General features: G+C 41.8%; 1 protein-coding gene across 3 annotated transcripts in view; it reads right to left on the reverse strand.

Annotated features, from left to right (window-relative positions):
• The window catches only part of LOC128685942 (protein sax-3-like), a 1,098,442-nt gene that overhangs the window by 1,064,674 nt on the left and 8,768 nt on the right, over nt 1-25,000 (reverse strand). For all 3 annotated transcript variants that reach the window (XM_070083369.1, XM_070083370.1, XM_070083368.1), the window contains exon 2: nt 1-359. This exon is cut by the window's left edge and continues 636 nt beyond it. In XM_070083369.1, coding sequence (XP_069939470.1) covers nt 1-253 — 253 coding nt within the window. In that variant the 5' untranslated portion in view covers nt 254-359. The remainder of the gene's footprint in view (nt 360-25,000) is intronic.

Here is a 25,000-nt window from a genome sequence, read left to right on the forward strand (position 1 = left end):
TTTTTATTATTGTCTTCTGAATCGTCGGAACCTCAGGGTTGCAGATTGTTTTCCTGCCCGGCGGACCATTTGCACGGTGAAGTAGAAGATTCGAATCGCGAGTCGGAGTCTCGGATAGTGGTTCGAACGACGCCGGGGAAAAGGTAAGCACCCCTTTAGTGTGTTCAGTCCGAATACAGATTGAGTTTTTTAGCCTCACAGCGTTCTTGAATTTAGCAGGCCTGTGTGTTGGAGCACGCATGGGAACACCCATGCTAAGGTCCCTCTCCACCTCCACCACCACAACACCAACACTCAGTGCCAAGCCCGCTCGCTCATACTATCGTTCATCACTCGTCAGGGTTCAACGACATGGTCACCTGTTGAATTAAAAAGCTCTTACCGGAAATAGGTGGCGCTATTTGTTCGTTCTCCATAGACTACTTGTTGATCAACATGAACTGTATGAATGAATGTTTGCCTCAAGATGTGTTATATATATATATATATATATATATATATATATATATATATATATATATATATATAAACATTGTCTCTACTTCCACAGCAGGACTCGAACCTGCTAACTCTGTATTAGAGTTCACAGTACTTTACCACGAGACTAGACCTGTGATAAGTATGGGCGCTACTTATCGCAGGTCTAATCTAGTGGTAAAATACTGTGAACTCTGATACAGAGTTAGCAGGTTCGAGTCCTGCTGTGGACGTAGAGACAATGTTTGTAAATAATTTTGCCTGTTTGCGAATTGTTAAGCAAGAATATATATATATATATATATATATATATATATATATATATATATATATATATATATATATATATATATATATATATATATAATTAGATATTTCGGTATTTCACTATCAACTGACGCAAAGCAAATATAACTACCATTAATACGCGATTTACATATAAGCTCGCATTTACTACCGAATGTTTATTCTTTTCTCATGATATCTAAATGTATAATTTTAACAAATTACAAAACAAAGCCAAATGGTACAGATAAAAGTAACCTGACAAGCATCAGACTCTTCAGTAAGATTGCACGAGAAAGCTTGGAGGCTGCACACACCCGAGGGAATTGATGTGTTTTTCGAAGTTTTTTTTTTATAGACTACGTATAATACCAGAAGAGAATGAGGGTCCTTAACTGCGGTCTATAGCAGGATATTCTATACTTTGAGGCAACAGAACATTAGTTTCACAAGAGCGAACTGGACAAGGACCAAACGCAAGTGGATCGTAGGGCAAACAATCCCTTGGGATCGAGCAGAATTACCCCAGAATCCGGAAATAGCAGTGTAATATCGCACTTGAATGTAAACGATATGCTTCCATCCTGGCCCACTTCCAACTCTGGATAAACACTAAGGATAACTAAATAAGCATAAAGAACTTAATGCTTTTCAACACCTTCCCTTCAAGTTAATTAAAACCATAGTTGACTTTTGAAGAGGGAACCTGATTTTTTTTTTCATTCAGTACTTTGATCAAGGGGGCTGTGGTGTCTGCCTCGTCTTGACACCTGACAGCAGAGGCGATGATTCACGAACCCGTCTCCAGGTGGCAAATATGAAGTTTTTGATCTATTGGTCATATTACAGAATCGTTTTAAATTCTACTTTTACCATCATTGTCTTCCTACTCCCAATTTATCTACAAGTATGTTGTGGCCTTTACTGAATTGCTCAGTTTACTTTAATATTTACTATCTTCCTTGCTGGAACTCTCCTGTACTTATCATCCTCGTCTTTTCGACTTAGCCTTCACATAACAGTCTTGTTATCTATTCTTCTTTCATTCTCTGCCAAGAGTCATATACCCAACAATCTTGCTGTGGAATCGTATATATATATATATATATATATATATATATATATATATATATATATATATATATATATATATTATTTTCCCACGAACAAGTGGTATTGATCAATAACAACACTGAGACTAGCCAAGGACTCGAACCCATGCTGCTTTGGCCTGCCTCATGGTGGGAGAAAACTCATGACAACAGTATGTCCTTGGGTAGCGAGTACAACATTCAGTTCTGCTGGATGCGCTACTCTTAAGGATTGTTTGGTCCCGTGGATTAAGGCGTCATGAGTTCTCGCCCACCATGAGGCAGGCCAAAGCAGCATGGATTCGAGTCCTTGGGTAGTCGGAGTGTTGTCATTGATCAATACCACTTGTTCATGGGCGCAATAATATAAAATACTGAACGTTGTACTAGTACACTAAACAGGGACTAGAATGAAATTAGCCTAGAGTCATCCACACCACCATATATATATATATATATATATATATATATATATATATATATATATATATATATATATATATATATATACACGCATGCATGCATGCAGAACAACAACTATGAATGAATAGCCAAATTCCAAGCGCTTTCTTGATATTGTAAAAAAAACTTTTGATAGAAAATTCCCCCCAGAAGGCTGACGGGTGTGTCTATAAGATTCCTTGTAAAATGTGCGATAAAGTTTATCATGGTCAAACTGGTAAAAGTCTTGAGCTAAGATTAAGACAACATAAATATAGCATTAGAACTGGACAAGATTCCAATGCTCTATTTATTCTTGTGAGAGATTTTAACCATCCATTGGATTTTCAAAAGACTGGGAAAGTTATATGAAGCAAGTCCATAGTCGAAAGGAATATAATAGAATCATGTTTCATAAAAAGCAGTTTTGAAAATTATATGAATATATCTTTTGGTTTATATAAATTGGATTCATTTACAATTAATGAAATTTGGGAAGAATTTAATGCTTGGGTAGAGTATCAGGTGTGTTTCATAGAGACAGGTGCTGTAACACGAGTGTGAAGTGTAATCTTGTCCTTATATGTCTTCCTGTTGATGTTTTGTTTTATAGTTCCTTGATGATGTGAGAAGTCACGAAAGCGCTTGGAATTTTGCTATTCTTTCATAGTGGTTGTTTTGCATACTGTAATATCACCTGTATACTGTGATTTTATTGCACACGCACACATACACACACGTACGCGCACACACACACACACACGCGCGCGCGGGGGGCCAGGAGCTCGGACTCGACCCCCGCAACCTCAACTAGGTGAGTACACACACACACACACACACACACACACATATATATATATATATATATATATATATATATATATATATATATAAATATATATATATATATACATATATATATATATATATATATATATATATATATATATATATATATATATATATATATATATATATATATATATATATAATGTGTGTGTGTGTGTGTGTGTGTATGTGTGTGTGTGTATACATGGTGACGGCCGAAATCTGAATCCTCTATAGGTTTTTTATTAAGTTCTTTACAGGGATATTCTTTCAAGCCTCCCTTCTCTTATAGCCTTCCGCTTCTGAATCTGTCAGACTCTCTATCTCTCTTTCTCTCTCTCTTTCCCTCTCTGTCATTCAACATGCCTCTCACTTTTGGAACATCAGTCAACTCTTCCCTCTTCAACTGTGACTTTATCCTATTCCTCTAACTTTACCCTCCCTTTCTCTTTCCCTCTTCCATTCTCGCTTTTTCTCTCTCCTACTTTTCTGCTTTTACCCCACTTCTTCCCCTTTCCCTCTCTCACACTTTTACCTCACTCATTTTTCATCCAGCTTCCAGTTTGTGATACTCAGTTTTCATCTTCCTGATTCTGTTGCCGGCCTTTCCTCCTCGCCTTTCCTCTTCTTTCATTTCCACTTTCTCTGCAAGTTCTCCTAGTTCATTTATTTTGCCAAATCCTACTCTATATGTTTTTCTAGCCGTTAGGCATGGTCTGGGACCGATCAGCGGAGGCGGTGACCCCCCCGAAACCTCCTGGAGGCAGCCTCGTATTTGTAATTGTCACAAAATTAAAATCCCTTCACTAGCTCACCAATACGCTTGACACATTTCCCTCAGCCGATCGTTCGTGTTAGGCTTTACTATCGTGAAGAAACTCTGCAGAGAGCACTTTCAGCGAGACAATGTTTCCGCTTTTATATATAAAATTTTATCAGCTGATACACATCCAAACAGACCAAAATGTTGTCCCAATAGAAGAGTAAGTCTCTTGTTCACCGATATCCCAGCACGTCATTTAACTGAAGTATTATTGTTGTGACTTACTGTTAGATCCAATCAATGGGGATTGGAATGTTCGCTTTAATACTGTTTCGTAAAATGCTTTCGAAAGCAAGCAAAAAACGTGATTTTTTAAGACTGAATGAGAAATATAACACCATTCCGTTACTGTCCTAGGTTAGGTAAGGTTTGTCAGAAAACAGTACTAGTGTTTTTTGACGTGGTCCTTAGTCATTTGACTATCCGCAGTTGAGTTTTTGGTCATCTGACTGAGGCCTTCCGCTAGCTTACCAGTCCACCCCTTTAAAAATTATGGTTATAATTATAACCTCATTACTGTCCTATACTTTCTCTCTCTCTCTCTCTCGCTCTCTGACTTGCTTCCCCGGAAGGGCTTCCAGTCGGCCGTCCCTCATCCAGTAATAGAACATATAATTAAAAAAATGAAAAGGATCAGACCTCAAGCAAAAGGTTGCCCTAACTTTGAACTCATTAAATCCTCTCCTGGAACGATCGAATAACCCCGTTACTGGGAAGTTCCTATGTCACCTTTGCTTCTGAGAAGATCACCGCAGGATCAAAGGAATGGTGAGGGGAAGGAGATATTTTTATCGAACTGCTGTGAATGTCTGTCGCTGTCTGTCCTTCTCTCTCTCTCTCTCTCTCTCTCTCTCTCTCTCTCTCTCTCTCTCTCTCTCTCTCTCTCTCTCTCTCTCTCTCTTTCTCTCAAATACCAATAATTGCAGAATTTTGTTTCTCTTACAAGCAATGCGATACATAAATACATATATCACAGGAACGTTTGAAGCACACATGAGCTGTATTGATTTAATGTTAGCCGAAGTGAGTTATTTAACCCAAATCCTATTTTCATTAGGCAAAAGTTACATTCAGCTCTAGGCGACAGACACTGAACTAATAACAAACTAATCAGCAATAAGTGTGAGCTGCCTCTGACACTTCAGTTATATTTGGCTTATTTTTTCCCCATGCAGGAGATTAATAAAAATAAGTATTTCACACACATACACACACACACACACACACACACACACACACACACACACACACACACTCACACATATATATATATATATATATATATATATATATATATATATATATATATATATATATATATATATACGTATATATGAAATACTTATTTTTATTAATAATCAAAACGTAAGGATGTAGGAAATATTTTTTTAAGTATCCTTCAGTGGTCAGTCGTCACGTGAGGTCACAGACCCTGAGCTGCTTTGGGGATTAGTGTGGACGGTTACAAAGCATGGCTTGCTTCTGCAGTGTTTTAAAAATTGAGGTTGGAGAGTTGAAGGAGGAGGTCTTGCTTCTCCAGGAGGAGATTAGGAGGCTGAAGGACCACTTCAATGGGTCTGGGAGAGAGTGTGAGGTGGCTGGAGTTGTGGGGAATGAGGCTTCTAGCAGCGAGGTGCAGTCTGTCTCTCGCTGTGAGGAGGCTGTAGTTGGGGAGGCAGCAACGGCTACCAGCAGTGAGGTGCAGCCCAGCACCTGCTACAAGTGGCGAGTAGTTCACAGTAATGGAAGGCGCATCAGAGTAAGGAAAGTTAAGAGTGAAGATCTGAAGGTAGGAAATCGCTTCTCTGTTCTTCAGGATGAATGTACTTCAGTGGCCAGTGAAGGTAAGGGTACTACTGCCCCTGCTAATGGAGGTAAGCGCATTCTTGTGGTTGGTGACTCTCAGGTAAGATACATTGACCGTGCTTTTTGTAATAGGAATAAGAAGATGAGAGATAGAGTGTGCTTCCCTGGAGCTGGTGTTGGGGACATTGTCAACAGGCTGGATAATATCATGTCAGGTAATGGGAGCAAGCCCATTATCTGTCTCAGTGCTGGTGGAAATGATATTGGAAAGGGTAGGAGAGAAGAGCTGCTAGATAAGTACAGGTCAGCTATAGATTTCATTAAGTCTAAGGGAGGGATCCCAATCATATGTAGCATCTTGCCTAGAAGGGGAGTAGGAAATGAATGGTTGTCTAGGGCAATTGGTGTAAATTGCTGGCTAGACAGATACTGCAAGGAACTTGCAGTCCCATTCATTGACAACTGGAACAACTTTTATGGCAAACATGATATGTATGCAAGGGATGGGGTACATCTCTCTGGGGCTGGGGTGGTAGCACTTGCAGACTCGATTGAGAAGGCCATTGGTGAAATGCCTATGATTTTAAACTGATGGAAGATAGAGGTATGGGTGTGTGTGGGAAACAAGCAGGTTGCAACACTTGGGTTGGAAACAGCAAATGTATAAAAGGCATTCAGCATGAAGTTATAAATAAAGACAATAGATCAGGTCAGCAAACAAAGGGGGACAGCAGAGGGCAGCAAGGGACTAGCTCCCTTAAGGTTTACTATACTAATAGCAGGAGTGTAAGAAATAAGATAGATGAGCTAAGATTAATTGCAAGTGCAGGAAACATAGATATTATTGCTATAACAGAGACCTGGCTCAATCTGAAAGATAGAGAGATGCCCTCTGAATGTCACATACAAGGCTATAAATTATTCCACACTGACAGGGTCAACAGGAAAGGTGGTGGAGTAGCGATGTATGTCAGAGACAATTTAAATTGTTGTGTTAGACAAGATATTAAATTAGAAGCGTCAGCCACTGAATCTGTTTGGTTACAGCTTCTCGAGGGCCGAGAAAAACTAATTTTGGGTGTGATTTACAGGGCCCCAAATCTTGATAGGGAGTGCAGTAAACTTCTATGGGACGAAATTCGTAAGGCATCTACATACGAAAATGTTGTGCTAATGGGAGATTTCAACTATAGACAGATTGACTGGAGCAATTTGACAGGAAATTTAGAGTCGGGTGACTTTCTTGATACGATCGAGGATTGTTTTTTAAAACAGTTTGTGACAGAGCCAACTAGGGGAAATAACCTCCTTGACTTGGTTCTTGCCAGTAGGGAAACACTAATTAATAATCTTGAGGTTAATGATGAGCTTGGGGAAAGTGATCACAAATCACTCAGTTTTAATATATCATGGACTTCCCCTAATAATGGCAATCAAGTCTCCGTCCCTGACTTTCGCTTGGCTGATTTCATAGGACTGAAAAATTACTTAGGTGGGCTGAACTGGAATGACCTGACTAAGGGTCAGGTAGGTGGTGATGGTTGCCGATATGATGCTTTCCAGGGCATAGTTCTAGCTGCTCAGTCAAATTATGTTCCAAATAGGGAAATCAGATCAAACAAAAATGATCCTAAATGGATGAACAATAGATTAAAATATCTGATTGGTCAAAAGAGAGGCATATATAGGCAAATCAAAAGAGGAGAGGGGCAATTGAGAAATCGATATATTCAGTTAAAGAGAGAAATAAAAAAGGGAATTAGAAAAGCAAAAAGAGATTATGAGGTTAAAGTTGCAAGAGAATCGAAGACTAACCCAAAAGGATTCTTTCAGGTATACAGAAGTAAGATCAGGGACAAGATAGGCCCACTCAAAAGTTCCTCGGGTCAGCTCACTGACAGTGATAAGGAAATGTGTAGAATTTTTAACACATACTTCCTCTCAGTTTTTACACAGGAGGATACCAGCGATATTCCAGTAATGATAAATTATGTAGAACAGGACGATAATAAACTGTGCACTATTAGGGTCACTAGTGACATGGTCCTTAGGCAAATAGATAAATTAAAACCTAACAAATCCCCAGGCCCTGATGAACTGTATGCAAGGGTTCTAAAGGAATGTAAAGAGGAGCTTAGCACACCTTTGGCTAATCTTTTCAACATATCACTACAAACTGGCATGGTGCCAGATAAGTGGAAAATGGCAAATGTGATACCTATTTTCAAAACAGGTGACAGGTCCTTAGCTTCGAACTATAGACCAATAAGCCTAACCTCCATAGTGGGAAAATTTATGGAATCAATAATTGCCGAGGCAGTTCGTAGCCACCTTGAAAATCATAAATTAATCAACGAATCTCAGCATGGTTTTACAAAGGGGCGTTCCTGCCTTACGAATTTATTAACTTTTTTCACTAAGGTATTTGAGGAGGTAGATCATGGTAATGAATATGATATTGTGTATATGGACTTCAGTAAGGCTTTTGACAGGGTCCCACATCAGAGACTATTGAGGAAAATTAAAGCACATGGAATAGGAGGAGAAATTTTTTCCTGGATAGAGGCATGGTTGACAAATAGGCAGCAGAGAGTTTGCATAAATGGGGAGAAATCAGAGTGGGGAAGTGTCACGAGCGGTGTTCCACAGGGGTCAGTGTTGGGCCCCCTGCTGTTCACAATCTACATAAACGACATAGATGAGGGCATAAAGAGCGACATCGGCAAGTTTGCCGATGACACCAAAATAGGCCGTCGAATTCATTCTGACGAGGACATTCGAGCACTCCAGGAAGATTTGAATAGACTGATGCAGTGGTCGGAGAAGTGGCAGATGCAGTTTAATATAGACAAATGCAAAGTTCTAAATGTTGGACAGGACAATAACCATGCCACATATAAACTAAATAATGTAGATCTTAATATTACGGATTGCGAAAAAGATTTAGGAGTTCTGGTTAGCAGTAATCTGAAACCAAGACAACAGTGCATAAGTGTTCGCAATAAAGCTAATAGAATCCTTGGCTTCATATCAAGAAGCATAAATAATAGGAGTCCTCAGGTTGTTCTTCAACTCTATACATCCTTGGTTAGGCCTCATTTAGATTATGCTGCACAGTTTTGGTCACCTTATTACAGAATGGATATAAATTCTCTGGAAAATGTACAAAGGAGGATGACAAAGTTGATCCCATGTATCAGAAACCTTCCCTATGAGGATAGACTAAGGGCCCTGAATCTGCACTCTCTAGAAAGACGTAGAATTAGGGGGGATATGATTGAGGTGTATAAATGGAAGACAGGAATAAATAAAGGGGATGTAAATAGTGTGCTGAAAATATCTAGCCTAGACAGGACTCGCAGCAATGGTTTTAAGTTGGAAAAATTCAGATTCAGGAAGGATATAGGAAAGTACTGGTTTGGTAATAGAGTTGTGGATGAGTGGAACAAACTCCCAAGTACCGTTATAGAGGCCAGAACGTTGTGTAGCTTTAAAAATAGGTTGGATAAATACATGAGTGGATGTGGGTGGGTGTGAGTTAGACCTGATAGCTTGTGCTACCAGGTCGGTTGCCGTGTTCCTCCCTTAAGTCAATGTGACCTGACCTGACTAGGTTGGGTGCATTGGCTTAAGCCGGTAGGAGACTTGGACCTGCCTCGCATGGGCCAGTAGGCCTTCTGCAGTGTTCCTTCGTTCTTATGTTCTTATGTTCTTCCATGAAATCCCATTTTCTCTCTCTCTCCCCATAGAGCTTGCCACGCCACCTTCCGTAGCTACCAAGAATTCAGAAGAGGTTCACCATACATATCCCCACACTCATCCCCTGTCAGCCTGTTTTTCCCTGAGGTTGGGAACGCCCTCGATCCTCTCTCCTTCCCTCGGTTTAGCAACACTGACTCGATAAGGCTCGACAGGGATTCGATTCTTCTGTTGGGTTTCAGGGCCACTGAAACAGGGATTCGATGCTCCGTCGTCACGAATGAACTACCGAACCTATTTTCTCCGAGCTTCTCTTCGAACCTCTTCTCGGTTAGCTCTCTCTAAACCTTTTGAATCATTCCATCTTATGAGCAGTTTATCGTACTGCATTTGAACTCTCAACCAATGACCGTACCGTTTTTGAACCACCTTCTGAATAATTTCATAACCGATGTGTTAACCACTTCCTGGACCATTTAATGAAGTATTTATTAATCGCCTTCTGAACTAAGCTATTTGGGAACCACTACCTAAGCCATTTACCAAAACACTTGTGAACCACCTGTCAGTATAGCTACTGAATCCCCTGTATATGTACAGCTTATCTGAGTATCATAGTTAGTACCATCCATATGTTTTACATACACGATCCCTTTGCTAGGCCTAGTGACTAAAATCCTAGAGGGACTAGTACCGAACTTGCACACGAAAATCACTCACTACGAAAGCAAAAGACTTGGCAGACGATGCACCATCCCCCCAATGAAAAGCAGGGGTGTCACTAGCACGTTAAGAGACCATACAATAAATGTCAGGGGCCCGAGACTATTCAACTGCCTCCCAGCACACATAAGGGGGATTACCAACAGACCCCTGGCAGTCTTCAAGCTGGCACTGGACAAGCACCTAAAGTCAGTTCCTGATCAGCCGGGCTGTGGCTCGTACGTTGGTTTGCGTGCAACCAGCAGTAACAGCCTGGTTGATCAGGCTCTGATCCACCAGGAGGCCTGGTCACAGACCGGGCCGCTGGGGCGTTGACCCCCGGAACTCTCTCCAGGTAAACTCCAGGTAAACTAGTTTGTGTGACGTCACGTGACGCTGTTGTGAGCCCTTTGCGCCTGGGATCCTTCTCAGTCCACGCATAGGTCTACAACCGGCAACAGGGCAGTTTGGGCTCTCCCTTCTCACACTTTGCAATACCTGGAGGTTACCTGGAGGTTATTCCGGGGATCAACGCCCCCGCGGCCCGGTCCATGACCAGGCCTCCCGATGGATCAGGGCCTGATCAACTAGGCTGTTACTGCTGGCCGCACGCAGTCCGACGTACGAGCCACAGCCCGGCTGATCCGGCACTGACTTTAGGTATCTGTCCAGCTCTCTCTTGAAGGCAGCCAGGGGTTTATTGGCAATTCCCCTAATGCTTGATGGGAGGCTGTTGAACAGTTTTGGGCCCCGGACACTTATGGTGTTTTCTCTTAGTGTACCAATGGCGCCCCTACTTTTTATTGGCGGCATTTTGCATCGCCTGCCCAGTCTTTTACTTTCGTAGGGAGTGATTTGTGTGTGCAGATTTGGGACCATTCCTTCCAAGATTTTCCAAGTGTAGATTATGATATATCTCTCCCTCCTGCGTTCCAACGAGTACAAGTCAAGTGCTTCCAAGCGTTCCCAGTAGTTAAGGTGCTTGACAGAACTTATACGTGCAGTAAAGGATCTCTGTACACTCTCTAGATCTGCGATTTCACCTGCTTTGTATGGAGATGTTAATGTACAGCAGTATTCCAGCCTAGAGAGAACAAGTGATTTGAAAAGGATCATCATGGGCTTGGCATCTCTCGTTTTGAAAGTTCTCATTATCCATCCTATCATTTTATTTGCACGTGCGATCGTGGCACTGTTGTGATCCTTGAAAGTGAGATCCTCAGACATTACTACTCCCAGGTCCCTTACATTATTTTTCCGCTCTATTGTATGGCCGGAGTCAGTAGTATACTCTGTTCTAGTTATTATCTCCTCCAGTTTTCCATAACGGAGTAGTTGGAATTTGTCCTCATTGAACATCATATTGTTTACCGTTGCCCACTGGAAAACTTTGTTTATATCTTCTTGGAGGTTAACCGCGTCCTCAGCAGATGACAGCCTCATGCAGATCCTAGTATCATCCGGAAAGGATGATACGGTGCTGTGGTGTCACCATCCAACAAGTGTGTTTATCTTCAACCTTCATATCTCCTACGAACCCCCCCCCCATTACACACCTAAATCATGTACCGAACCTTAAGTGAGCCACCTCCCGAACCATTTCCTTACCAACCATTTTGTTTTTTTAAACCACCCTGTAATATGAACCCCGAGCCACTTCCAGAACCACTCAATGAAAATCAGCTTTCAGAACAACTTAGGAAGCACTCCTTGAACAACTTAGCAAGCACTCTTTGAACAAATGCCGATCTAATTGTGTTCGTACCGCAGCTGCTTTTGCCGGAGTCTTCCAACTTCTGGGAAAAAAAGCATACTGAAAAATTATTACAAAATGAACCTCAAGCTCCCGCAAGATTAAGGCAAGCAAGTTTACCCACTTTTTTCCACTTCGAGTCTTCGCATGCAGACAGATACTGACGTGTCTGCAAGAAAAGAAAGAAGCAAATGCACTTCTTAAGACAAATACGCACAGCAGGAAAAATAATATGAATGTTTTATGTTAGATAAATACTCTTGGGAGGGGGGGGGGAGAATAGACTTTTTAAACTGCAGTTTAAAACCACGACAGTTCCAGGTCACGAAAGTCCCAGGTCACGACAATCCCCGGTCACGACAGTCCCAGGCCACGACAGTTCCAGGCCACGACAGTTCCAGGTCACGATAGTCCCAGGTCACGACAGTCCCAGGTCACGACAGTCCCAGGTCACGATAGTCCCAGGTCCCGACAGTCCCAGGTCAAGATAGTCCCAGGTCACGATAGTCCCAGGTCACGACAGTTCCAGGTCACGATCGTCCCAGGTCACGACAGTCCCAGGTCACGACAGTTTCAGGTCACGATAGTCCCAGGTCACGACAGTTCCAGGCCGCGATAGCCCCAGGTCACGACAGTCCCAGGTCACGACAGTTCCAGGTCACGATAGTCCCAGGTCACGACAGTTCCAGGTCACGATAGTCCCAGGTCACGACAGTTCCAGGCCACGATAGTCCCAGGTCACGACAGTCCCAGGTCACGACAGTCCCAGGTCACGATAGTCGCAGGTCACGATAGTCCCAGGTCACGACAGTTCCAGGCCACGATAGTCCCAGGTCACGACAGTCCCAGGTCACGACAGTTCCAGGTCACGATAGTCCCAGGTCACGACAGTCCCAGGTCACGACAGTCCCAGGTCACGACAGTCCCAGGTCACGATAGTCCCAGGTCACGACAGTTCCAGGTCACGATAGTCCCAGGTCACGACAGTCCCAGGTCACGACAGTGCCAGACCACGACAGTCCCAGGTCACGATAGTCCCAGGTCACGACAGTCCCAGGTCACGACAGTCCCAGGTCACGATAGTCCCAGGTCACGACAGTCCCAGGTCACGATAGTCCCAGGTCACGACAGTCCCAGGTCACGATAGTCCCAGGTCACGATAGTCCCAGGTCACGACAGTTCCAGGTCACGATAGTCCCAGGTCACGACAGTCCCAGGTCACGACAGTCCCAGGTCACGATAGTCCCAGGTCACGACAGTCCCAGGTCAAGATAGTCCCAGGTCACGACAGTCCCAGGTCACGACAGTCCCAGGTCACGATAGTCCCAGGTCACGACAGTCCCAGGTCACGATAGTCCCAGGTCACGACAGTCCCAGGTCACGACAGTCCCAGGTCACGACAGTTCCAGGTCACGATAGTCCCAGGTCACGACAGTCCCAGGCCACCACAGTGCCAGACCACGACAGTCCCAGATCACGAGAGAAACAGTCGGAGAATACAACACCATATAATGTAGATAACCTTTCATATAGAGAAAGTTTTACTGTGAAAGTTTTCTCTCACAATAAAAGTCTACCAGAAGAATTAAACAGGAAGGCAGTGTTAAAAATAGATTCTCCGCTCAAAACGTTTTTCCGGGGAGGTGCTGCTTGATATCAGTGAAGGGCTCTTAATCCAAGGAATTGGACCTATTAATCCTTTCTTTGGATCGAAAATGGTTGCCTCTTTTTCCCCAGGCACTGTATGACTTCTGCGGGTTTATTGCTTATACAGTGAATATTACAAAGCAATAGGTACAGAGAAACACTGGACCAGTAACAGAATCATACATACATGTATTCATGGATATAAAGACACACACACACACACACACACACACACACACACACACACACACACACACACACACACACACACACACATATAACGTTTGTGTCTTAATATATGTGGAAATAACACATACACCAGCATGGTGTATGTTAGAGGTGGAGACTTCTGGCTGTCTAAGAGAATCAGAAGATAGCTGTGGAAAGAAAGTCCAGTGGCTTGCCTTACACACACACACACACACACACACACACACACACACACACACACACACACACACACACACACACACACACACACACACACACAAATATATATATATATATATATATATATATATATATATATATATATATATATATAAGGAACAAAGGGATTCAAGAAATAGAAGAACAAAAATAACCAAACCACCTGTGTGAGGGAAGAAAAATTGCGGAATCAAGAAAATAAGAAAAGACCAAACCCATCCCCGGTAAGACACCTAAAGAGAACAGAGACTCATACTTAGTGGGTAGAAACAAGTCTGGTTTCGGAAATACTATGTAAACAGAGACTCCTTCAACGTAACTCTTAACTACATACACGCGACAAAGTTATAAGTGTTCAGTCTTGGCATGGAACCTCTCACTTTCTCAAACACATAATCAAAACTCATAAAAAAAAAATCCTGACAGCAAGGTAGTGATCAGAGCGAGAGGACTGAATTACTACCCTCTCCACCCTCCCCCCCCCCAAAATAGGAAAAAGGAAACTGGATATAAATTTTTTGAGTCTGTAGGAACGAAGAGCCACGGGAGACATGATTACTACATACAAAATACTCATGGGCATAGTCAAATAGAGGCTCCATTCCAAGAGATAATCTAGATCAATAGGTCACACCAAAAAAGCAGAGTACAAGCTTAACTGAACCAGAGAGTCATAAGGAAAAGCTTTAAACTCAGAAACAGAAGCGCAGAGAATGAACTGGACAGTAACTCAGTTGAAGCTCCTGCCAAATGTAAACATGCATCACTTTGTAAATATACATTCATATATACACATCTCGAGGTGTATATTCTCATGTCACACGCTTAACTGAGATATATCCTCACATTGTGCTGCAAGTTGACGTTGTTGACTGAAGTGAGTGAGCTGACCGTGAAGACTTAATAGCTGACTAAGGTGACTGAATGAAGTAACTCTCCGATGTCACCATTTAAACTGATGGTCTGAGATGAATAAGGTACCTGAGTGAGGTGACTGAATAAAATGACTGGCATTGATGAGACTGAGAGGAGGAGAGAGTCACTTCAGTAGTTACCCACAACAGTAGTAACAGAGCTGAAACCGAACCCCAGGTTTCGACGGGTATCTAATAATATTTTCCTAAGGTATAATGTTTTCATAATGTATAATGTTTTTATAATGAATAGTAGTTTCATAATGTATGATGCTTTGTTAATGTATAATGTGTATTTTCATTATTTGCAATGTTCACTGAATAAGCAGGTATAACTGTTTTAAGTGTCAGTCAGTGTGTATGTGAGAGAGAGAAAAAAGAGAAAGAGAGAAAGAGAGAGAGAGAGAGGGGGAGCAATTTAATATTTTTAATTACTTATTTCAATTTTAGGGGGTTGCATGTGTGCATGCAAATTTTTGTGTAAGAGCGTTCATCGCACGAAAAAAAAAATTGCTTCACGAACGGCTTCACTAATTGTATTCAACTCGTATAACGAGAAACACATCTCATACTAAACAGAAAAGATCATTTTTTTTATTTTAAATTTCAATAAAATAAAACACACTTTTTCACAAATATGTAGATAATAAACACACACGCACACACACACACACACACACACACACACACACACACACACACACACACACACACACACACACACACACACACACATACACAGTCCCAGTTATAGGACCGGTGCTGTTTCTGGTATTTGCGAACGACATGACGGAAGGAATAGACTCCGAAGTGTCCCTATTTGCAGATAATGTGAAGTTGATGAGAAGAATTCAATTGGACGAGGACCAGGCAGAACTACAAAGGGATTTGGACAGGTTGCAGACCTGGTCCAGCAATTGGCTTCTGGAGTTCAACCCCACCAAGTGCAAAGTCATGAAGATTGGGGAAGGGCAAAGAAGACCGCAGACGGAGTACAATCTAGGGGGCCAGAGACTACAAATCTCACTCAAGAAAAAAGATCTTGGGGTGAGTATAACACCAGGCACATCTGAAGCGCACATCAACCAAATAACTGCTGCAGCATATGGGCGCCTAGCAAACCTAAGAACAATATTCCGCCATCTTAATAGGGAATCGTTCAGGACCCTGTACACCGTGTACATTAGGCCCATATTGGAGTATGCGGCACCAGTTTGGAACCCACATCTAGCCAGGCACATAAAGAAACTAGAGAAAGTGCAAAGGTTTGCAACAAGACTAGTCCCAGAGTTAAAGGGTATGTTCTACGAGGAGAGGTTAAGGGAAATCGACCTGACGACACTGGAGGACAGGAGAGATGGGGGGAAATGATAACGACATATAAAATACTGAGAGGAATTGACACGGTGGACAGAGACAGAATGTTCCAGAGATGGGACACAGCAACAAGGGGATACATTTGGAAGTTGAAGACTCAGATGAATCACAGGGATGTTAGGAAGTATTTCTTTAGTCACAGAGTAGTCAACAAGTTGAATAGTTTGGGAAGCGATGTAGTGGAGGCAGGATCCATTCATGGCTTTAAGTAGAGGTATGATAAAGCTCACGGTGCAGGGAGAGTGACCCAGTATCGGCTAGTGAAGAGGCGGGGCCAGGAGCTGTGGCTCGACCCCTGCAACCACAACTAGATGAGTACACACACACACACACACACACACACACACACACACAAACCTTACTGACATATCCATCAAGTAACTGTTTACGTGAAGCAACAACAATGCCGTCACCACACAGGCTTGCATCACCAACCATCTCATGACACACGCTGCAGAGTTCTCTCCTGTCAACGCTTGTACTGTAAGGACTATCTTGTGGACGTTTATACTATTGAGGGCTCTCTTGTGAACGCTCGAACTAGTAAGGACTATCTTGTAAACTTTTTTCAACGCTTAAATTAGTGAGGTCTGTCTTGTGAACGCCTGAACTAGCGAGAACGGTCCTGTGAACGCTTGAACTAGCGAGAACGGTCCTGTGAACACCTGAACTAGCTACGACTGTCCTCTGAACGCTTGAGCTGGCGATAGTGGTCCTGTGAACGCCTAAACTACGAAGGGCGTTACTGAACACACTTAATCTAATAAGAACAATTCTGAAAACACCTACACTGTTAAGATGAGCTTTCATGTGAACGCAGAAATTAGCAATTTTTATCCCACGAGCGCACAAATTAATGAAGGTTCTCTCCTGAACTAGCATATTACCAAGGGTTCTCTCTTGAAGGTGATAATTAGCAAGTGTTCTCCCCTGAAGGTGACAATTAGCAAGGGTTCTTCCCTGAACGTGACAATTAGCAAGGGTTCTCTTCTGAAAGTGAGAATTAGCAGAAGGTCTCTCCTGAAGGCGAGAACTAGCAAGGATTCTCTCCTGAAGGTGAGAATTAGCAAAGGTTCTCTCCTGAAGGTGAGAACTAGGAAGAATTATCTCCTGAAGGTGAAAATTAGCAAGGTGAAGGTGAAAATTAGCGAAAGTTATTCTTTGAAAGAGTCTGATTAGCGAGGACAACCCAGTGAGCGAGCAAATTAACGCGATTTATGCCTTGAACGTGAGAACGGCGTCGTTGTGCAGCACAGAGCAAGATGAGAACGCTGGGTATCGTAATGAGGAGAACGCGGGTACCTCAGGGTAATGGGGAGAACGCGAGGTATGGCAGAATAATGAGGACAACGCTGGGTATCACAGAGCTGTGTAGAGAACGCGAGGTATAGCAGAGTTGTGCAGAGAACGCGGGTTATCGCACAGTAATGGGGAGAATGTGGGTATGGAATATCGCCATCACTATAATAGCTGTTGTGAGGAACAGCATCCTAATTCCTGTTTTATGCTGTACCTCTGGAATTTGCTGTGTAAGTGTGTAAGTGTGTATGTGTGTGTGTGTGTGTGTGTGTGTGTGTGTGTGTGTGTGTGTGTGTGTGTGTGTGTGTGTGTGTGTATATGTGTGTGTGTGTGTGTGTGTGTGTGTGTACTCATCTAATTGCGGTTGCAGGGGTCAAGTCATAGCTCCTAGCTGTGTGTGTGTGTGTGTGTGTGTGTGTGTGTGTGTGTGTGTGTGTGTGTGTGTGTGTGTGTGTGTGTGTGTGTGTGTGTGTGTGTGTGTGAGCGTGCGTGCGTGTTTGTGTGCGTGTGAGAGTTTGAAAGAAAGAGAAAGGGGTTAGAAAGAGAGAGAGAGAGAGAGAGAGAGAGAGAGAGAGATAGAGAGAGAATATATGACCCAGGAGCCGCTTCATCACTACCCTCATCTCGAGATTCCCGTTGTTCTAGAGATGTGTAGTGGTGTTGTGATGTGTTGATTCTATGATGTGTGGTGATGTGATGTGGTGCTGTGATGTGTGTTGGTGCTGTGATGTGTGTTGGTGCTGTGATGTGTGTTGGTGCTGTGATGTGTGTTGGTGCTGTGATGTGTATTGGTGCTGTGATGTGTGGTGATCCTGTGATGTGTGTTGGTGCTGTGATGTGTGGTGGTGCAATGATATGTGATGGTGTTGTGATGTGTGGTGGTGATATGTGGTGGTGTTTTGATGTGTGGTGGTGCAATGATATGTGATGGTGCTATGATGAGTGGTGGTGATATGTGGTGGTGTTGATGTGTAGTGGTGCTGTGATGTGTGTTGGTGCTGTGATGTGTGGTGGTGCAATGATATGTGGTGGTGCTGTGATGAGTGGTGGTGCTGTGATATGTGGTGGTGCTGTGATGAGTGGTGGTGATATATGGTGGTGCTGTGATGTGTGGTGGTGCTGTGATGTGTGGTGGTGCTGTGATGTGTGGTGGTGCTGTGATGTGTGGTGGTGCTGTGATGTGTGGTGGTGCTGTGATGTGTGGTGGTGCTGTGATGTGTGGTGGTGCTGTGATGTGTGGTGGTGCAATGCAATGATGTGTGGTGGTGTTGTAATAAATGGTGGTGCAGTGATGTGTGGTGGTGTATGGTGGTACTGTGATGTGTGGTGGTGCAATGATGTGTGGAGGTGCTACGATGTGTGGTGATGCTGTGATGTGTGGTGGTGCTGTGATGTGTGTTGGTGTGTGATGTGTGTTGGTGCTGCGATGTGTATTGGTGCTGTGGTGTGTATTGGTGCTGTGATGTGCGGTGATGCTGTGATGTGTGTTGGTGCTGTGATGTGTGGTGGTGCAATGATATGTGATAGTGTTGTGATGTGTGGTGGTGCTGTGATATGTGTTGGTGCTGTGATGTGTGGTGGTGCAGTAATGTGTGGTGGTGCTGTGATGTGTGATGATGCTGTGATGTGTGGTGGTGCTGTGATGTGTGGCGGTGCTGTGATGTGTGGCGGTGTTGTGATGTGTGGTGCTGCTGTGATGTGTGTTGGTGCTGTGATGTGTGGTGGTGCAATGATGTGTGGTGGTGCTGTGATGTGTGGTGGTGCTGTGATGTGTGGTGGTGCAATGCAATGATGTGTGGTGGTGTTGTAATAAGTGGTGGTGCAGTGATGTGTGGTGGTGTTGTAATAAGTGGTGGTGTATGATGGTACTGTGATGTGTGGTGGTGCAATGATGTGTGGAGGTGCCGTGATGTGTGGTGATGTTGTGATGTGTGGTGGTGCAGTGATGTGTGGTGGTGCTGTGACGTGTGATGGTGCAATGCAATGATGTGTGGTGGTGTTGTAATAAGTGGTGGTGTATGATGGTACTGTGATGTGTGGTGGTGCAATGATGTGTGGAGGTGCTGTGATGTGTGGTGATGTTGTGATGTGTGGTGGTGCTGTGATGTGTGGTGGTGCAATGCAATGATATGTTGAGGTGCTGTGATGTGTGGTGGTGCTGTGGTGTGTGGTGGTGCTGTGATGTGTGGTGGTGCTGTGGTGTGTGGTGGTGCTGTGATGTGTGGTGGTGCTGTGGTGTGTGGTGGTGCTGTGATGTGTGGTGGTGCTGTGGTGTGTGGTGGTGCTGTGGTGTATGGTGGTGCTGTGATGTGTGGTGGTGCAATGATGTGTGGTGGTGCTGTGATGTGTGGTGGTGCTGTGATGTGTGGTGGTGCAATGATGTGTGGTGGTGCTGTGATGTGTGGTGGTGCTGTGATGTGTGGTGGTGCTGTGGTGTATGGTGGTGCTCTGATGTGTGATGGGGCTGTGATTTATGGCTAGTTTGTATCGTCACTCAGAGATGTCTTAACACATGCAGCCGGACTGACAGATTGTTTGTGTAGGGCGGGACCAAGATGAGAGGACCAGGAGGAGAGGACCAGGAAGTGAAGACCAGGACGAGGAAACCAGGACGATGGAAAAAGTGTATCCCATCCGCTCAAATGTAATTCACACTAGCAAATGTGACTCACACTAACAAGTGTAACTCACACAAGTAAGTGTTATCAATTTCATACCAATTACCCTTAGAGAGACGAGGCTCAAGAGCTAGAATTCGTCCAACTAAAACGTAATTCCTTGCTTTTGATGTTTGTGGATGAAATAAAGCAAATGAACGTAAAATGGTTGACTACAAAAGAAAGCGTCAAGAGGACTTGGACCAGTAAGTTCAGTAAGTGGTTATTGATGTTCAGAGATAACAAGTTCCAAGAGGTGAGCATGGAAGGTAGATTATAATTATTAAAGGAGCTCGAAGATCATCCACCACCTCTTGGTAAGTTCTGGGTATTTAGGTTGGTAGCGCACTCAGCTTACATACTGAAGTCCGTGGTTCGATCCCCGGTACGGGTCAAAACATTAGGACATATTTCCTTAAGACACTTGCTGACCCTTTTCACCTAGCAGTAAATAGGTACCTGGTGTTAGCCGACTGGTGTGGGTCTCATCCCTGTGGACAAAATTGACATAATTTGCCGAAATGCTCTGAATAGCCAGGGGCTTTCTATATAGTATGTCACTGACGTCAGCTAGGTCTGTTTACGTTGTACATGCACTTGTTACCTGGAGGTTATTCCTGGAGGTTATTCCGGGGATCAACGCCCCCGCGGCCCGGTCCATGACCAGGTTGTAGAAATAATAATAATAACAATAATAATAATAATAATTATTATTATTATTATTGTTAATTAGTCATGCACAATAGCTGAGAGTTGCTCACGGTGTAAATACTGTCTATGTCTGGATAATATATACCTATATGGGATCAGGTGAGATGTGGAGAAATGATGTCGCCAGAGACAATAAATAATCCTTTAAGGAAACAGATATTAAAGACCAGAAAAAAGGTTTAGAGGTAGACACAACACCGAACGTATCTCCAGAGGCTCATGCACCCACAAACCGGACAACTAGGACACCATAAGGAAGGTTAGCAAAGTTATGACCGTGGTCATGACCTTGAACACTGTATCAGTGGAGTCAGCCTTCACGCCACGCGTGAAAAGCAGCATCAGATTTTTGCATTTGCTTATTTAGGTATTTTTGACGTTCATTTTTGTAGACAAATTTCATTGCCAGACATGATGCGGTGTATGTGTGTGTGTGTTTGTGTGTGTGTTTGTATGTGTGTGTGTGTGTGTGTGTGTGTGTGTGTGTGTGTGTGTGTGTGTGTGTGTGTGTGTGTGTGTGTGTGTGGGTGTGTGTGTGTGTTTGTATGTTTGTGGGCATGTGAGTGTGTTTGTGTGTGTTTATATGTGTGTCTGTGTGTGTTTGTTTGTGTGTGTGTGTGTGTGTGTTTGTGTGTGTGTGTGTGTGTGTGTGTGTGTGTGTGTGTGTGTGTGTGTGTGTGTGTGTGTGTGTGTGTGTGTGTGTGTGTTTGCATCTATCTATCTATATATATATATATATATATATATATATATATATATATATATATATATATATATATATATATATATATATATATATATATATATATATATGCAAAACAACCACTCTGAAAGAATAGAGAAATTCCAAGCGCTTTCGTGACTACTCACATTATCCTTGATAATGTGAGTAGTCACGAAAGCGCTTGGAATTTCTCTATTCTTTCAGAGTGGTTGTTTTGCATATTTTGAAATCACCTGTTTACTGTGATCTTATTGCATATATATATATATATATATATATATATATATATATATATATATATATATATATATATATATATATATATATATATATATATATATATATATATATATGCAAAATAACCACTCTGAAAGAATAGAGAAATTCCAAGCGCTTTCCTGACTACTCACATTATCAAGGAATTATGAAAGTAAAGCATCCAAGGAAGGTATATAAGGGGTCTGGCCAACACCTCGCTATCAGATCCCACAACAGTTAAACACCTGACGCGCGCCGGCCCAACTGGACAGGTCCTTTGCACAACCACCAACAAACTATTCTAACCAAAAAAATTTTTTAAATTATTATTTGTCCAGTGTATTATTAAATTCTTACCAAATTCTATTAATTTTAAATGGATCAAATTTATATAAACCAAAGGAAATATTCATATTATTGTCAAAACTGCTTTTTATGAAACAAGATTCAATTATATTCCTGTCGACCATGGACTTGCTTGATACTACTTTCTCAACTTTTTGAAAATCAATTGGATGGTTAAAATCTCTTACATGAATAAATAGATCATTGGAATCTTGCCCAGTTCTAATGCTATATTTATGTTGTTTTAATCTTAGTTCGAGATTTTTACCAGTTTGACCGTAATAAACTTTATCGCAAATTTTACAAGGAATCTGATAGACATATCCATCAGCATTTTGGGGGGAATTCTTTATCAAAAGTTTTTTTTACTGTATCAAGATTTTTGAATACAACTTTAATGTTAAAAGTCTTAAGAAGAGAAGGCATATCAACCAAGTTTTCATGGTAAGGGAGAACCAACATATTTTTAGTTGAATAAGGCTGGTTGTCCCTTTTTGGATTGTAAAAAGTATTTCTAGCAACTTTAAAAGATTTATCAATTACATTTCTTGGGTATTTTAAATCATTACCTATTTCATAAATTTTGGATATTTCCTTATCTATGCTAGAAATACTTTTTACAATCCAAAAAGGGACAACCAGCCTTATTCAACTAAAAATATGTTGGTTCTCCCTTACCATGAAAACTTGGTTGATATGCCTTCTCTTCTTAAGACTTTTAATATTAAAGTTGTATTCAAAAATCTTTATACAGTAAAAAACTTTTGATAAAAAATCCCCCCCAAAATGCTGATGGATGTGTTTATAAGATTCCTTGTAAAATTTGCGATGAAGTTTATTATGGTCAAACTGGTAAAAATCTCGAACTAAGATTAAAACAACATAAATATAGCATTAGAACTGGACAAGATTCCAATGCTCTATTTATTCATGTAAGAGATTTTAAGCATCCAATTGATTTTCAAAAAGTTGAGAAAGTAGTATCAAGCAAGTCCATGGTCGACAGGAATATAATTGAATCTTGTTTCATAAAAAGCAGTTTTGACAATAATATGAATATTTCCTTTGGTTTATATAAATTAGATCCATTTATAATTAATAGAATTTGGGAAGAATTTAATAATACACTGGACAAATAATAATTTTAAAAATTTTCTTGGGTAGAATAGTTTGTTGGTGGTTGTGCAAAGGACCTGTCCAGTTGGGCCGGCGCGCGTCAGGTGTTTAACCGTTGTGGGATCTGATAGTGAGGTGTTGGCCAGACCCCCTTATATACCTTCCTTGGATGCTTTACTTTCATAGTTCCTTGATAATGTGAGTAGTCACGAAAGCGCTTGGAATTTTTCTATTCTTTCAGAGTGGTTGTTTTGCATATTCTGAAATAACCTGTTTACTGTGATCTTATTGCATGCATATATATATATATATATATATATATATATATATATATATATATATATATATATATATATATATATATATATACATATATATATATATATATATATATATATATATATGGAGAAAAAGAGAGAAGTTAAGAGAGTGGTGAAGCAATGCAAAAAGAGAGCAAATGAGAGAGTGGGTGAGATGGTATCAACAAATTTTGTTGAAAATAAGAAAAAGTTTTGGAGTGAGATTAACAAGTTAAGAAAGCCTAGAGAGCAAATGGATTTGTCAGTTAAAAATAGGAGAGGAGAGTTATTAAATGGAGAGTTAGAGGTATTGGGAAGATGGAAGGAATATTTTGAGGAATTGTTAAATGTTGATGAAGATAGGGAAGCTGTGATTTCGTGTATAGGGCAAGGAGGAATAACATCTTGTAGGAGTGAGGAAGAGCCAGTTGTGAGTGTGGGGGAAGTTCGTGAGGCAGTAGGTAAAATGAAAGGGGGTAAGGCAGCCGGGATTGATGGGATTAAGATAGAAATGTTAAAAGCAGGTGGGGATATAGTTTTGGAGTGGTTGGTGCAATTATTTAATAAATGTATGGAAGAGGGTAAGGTACCTAGGGATTGGCAGAGAGCATGCATAGTTCCTTTGTATAAAGGCAAAGGGGATAAAAGAGAGTGCAAAAATTATAGGGGGATAAGTCTGTTGAGTGTACCTGGTAAAGTGTATGGTAGAGTTATAATTGAAAGAATTAAGAGTAAGACGGAGAATAGGATAGCAGATGAACAAGGAGGCTTTAGGAAAGGTAGGGGGTGTGTGGACCAGGTGTTTACAGTGAAACATATAAGTGAACAGTATTTAGATAAGGCTAAAGAGGTCTTTGTGGCATTTATGGATTTGGAAAAGGCGTATGACAGGGTGGATAGGGGGGCAATGTGGCAGATGTTGCAAGTGTATGGTGTAGGAGGTAGGTTACTGAAAGCAGTGAAGAGTTTTTACGAGGATAGTGAGGCTCAAGTTAGAGTATGTAGGAAAGAGGGAAATTTTTTCCCAGTAAAAGTAGGCCTTAGACAAGGATGTGTGATGTCACCGTGGTTGTTTAATATATTTATAGATGGGGTTGTAAGAGAAGTAAATGCGAGGGTCTTGGCAAGAGGCGTGGAGTTAAAAGATAAAGAATCACACACAAAGTGGGAGTTGTCACAGCTGCTCTTTGCTGATGACACTGTGCTCTTGGGAGATTCTGAAGAGAAGTTGCAGAGATTGGTGGATGAATTTGGAAGGGTGTGCAAAAGAAGAAAATTAAAGGTGAATACAGGAAAGAGTAAGGTTATGAGGATAACAC

Source organism: Cherax quadricarinatus, chromosome 9 (assembly GCF_038502225.1).
Source record: "Cherax quadricarinatus isolate ZL_2023a chromosome 9, ASM3850222v1, whole genome shotgun sequence".
NCBI classification, from domain to species: Eukaryota; Metazoa; Arthropoda; class Malacostraca; order Decapoda; family Parastacidae; genus Cherax; species Cherax quadricarinatus.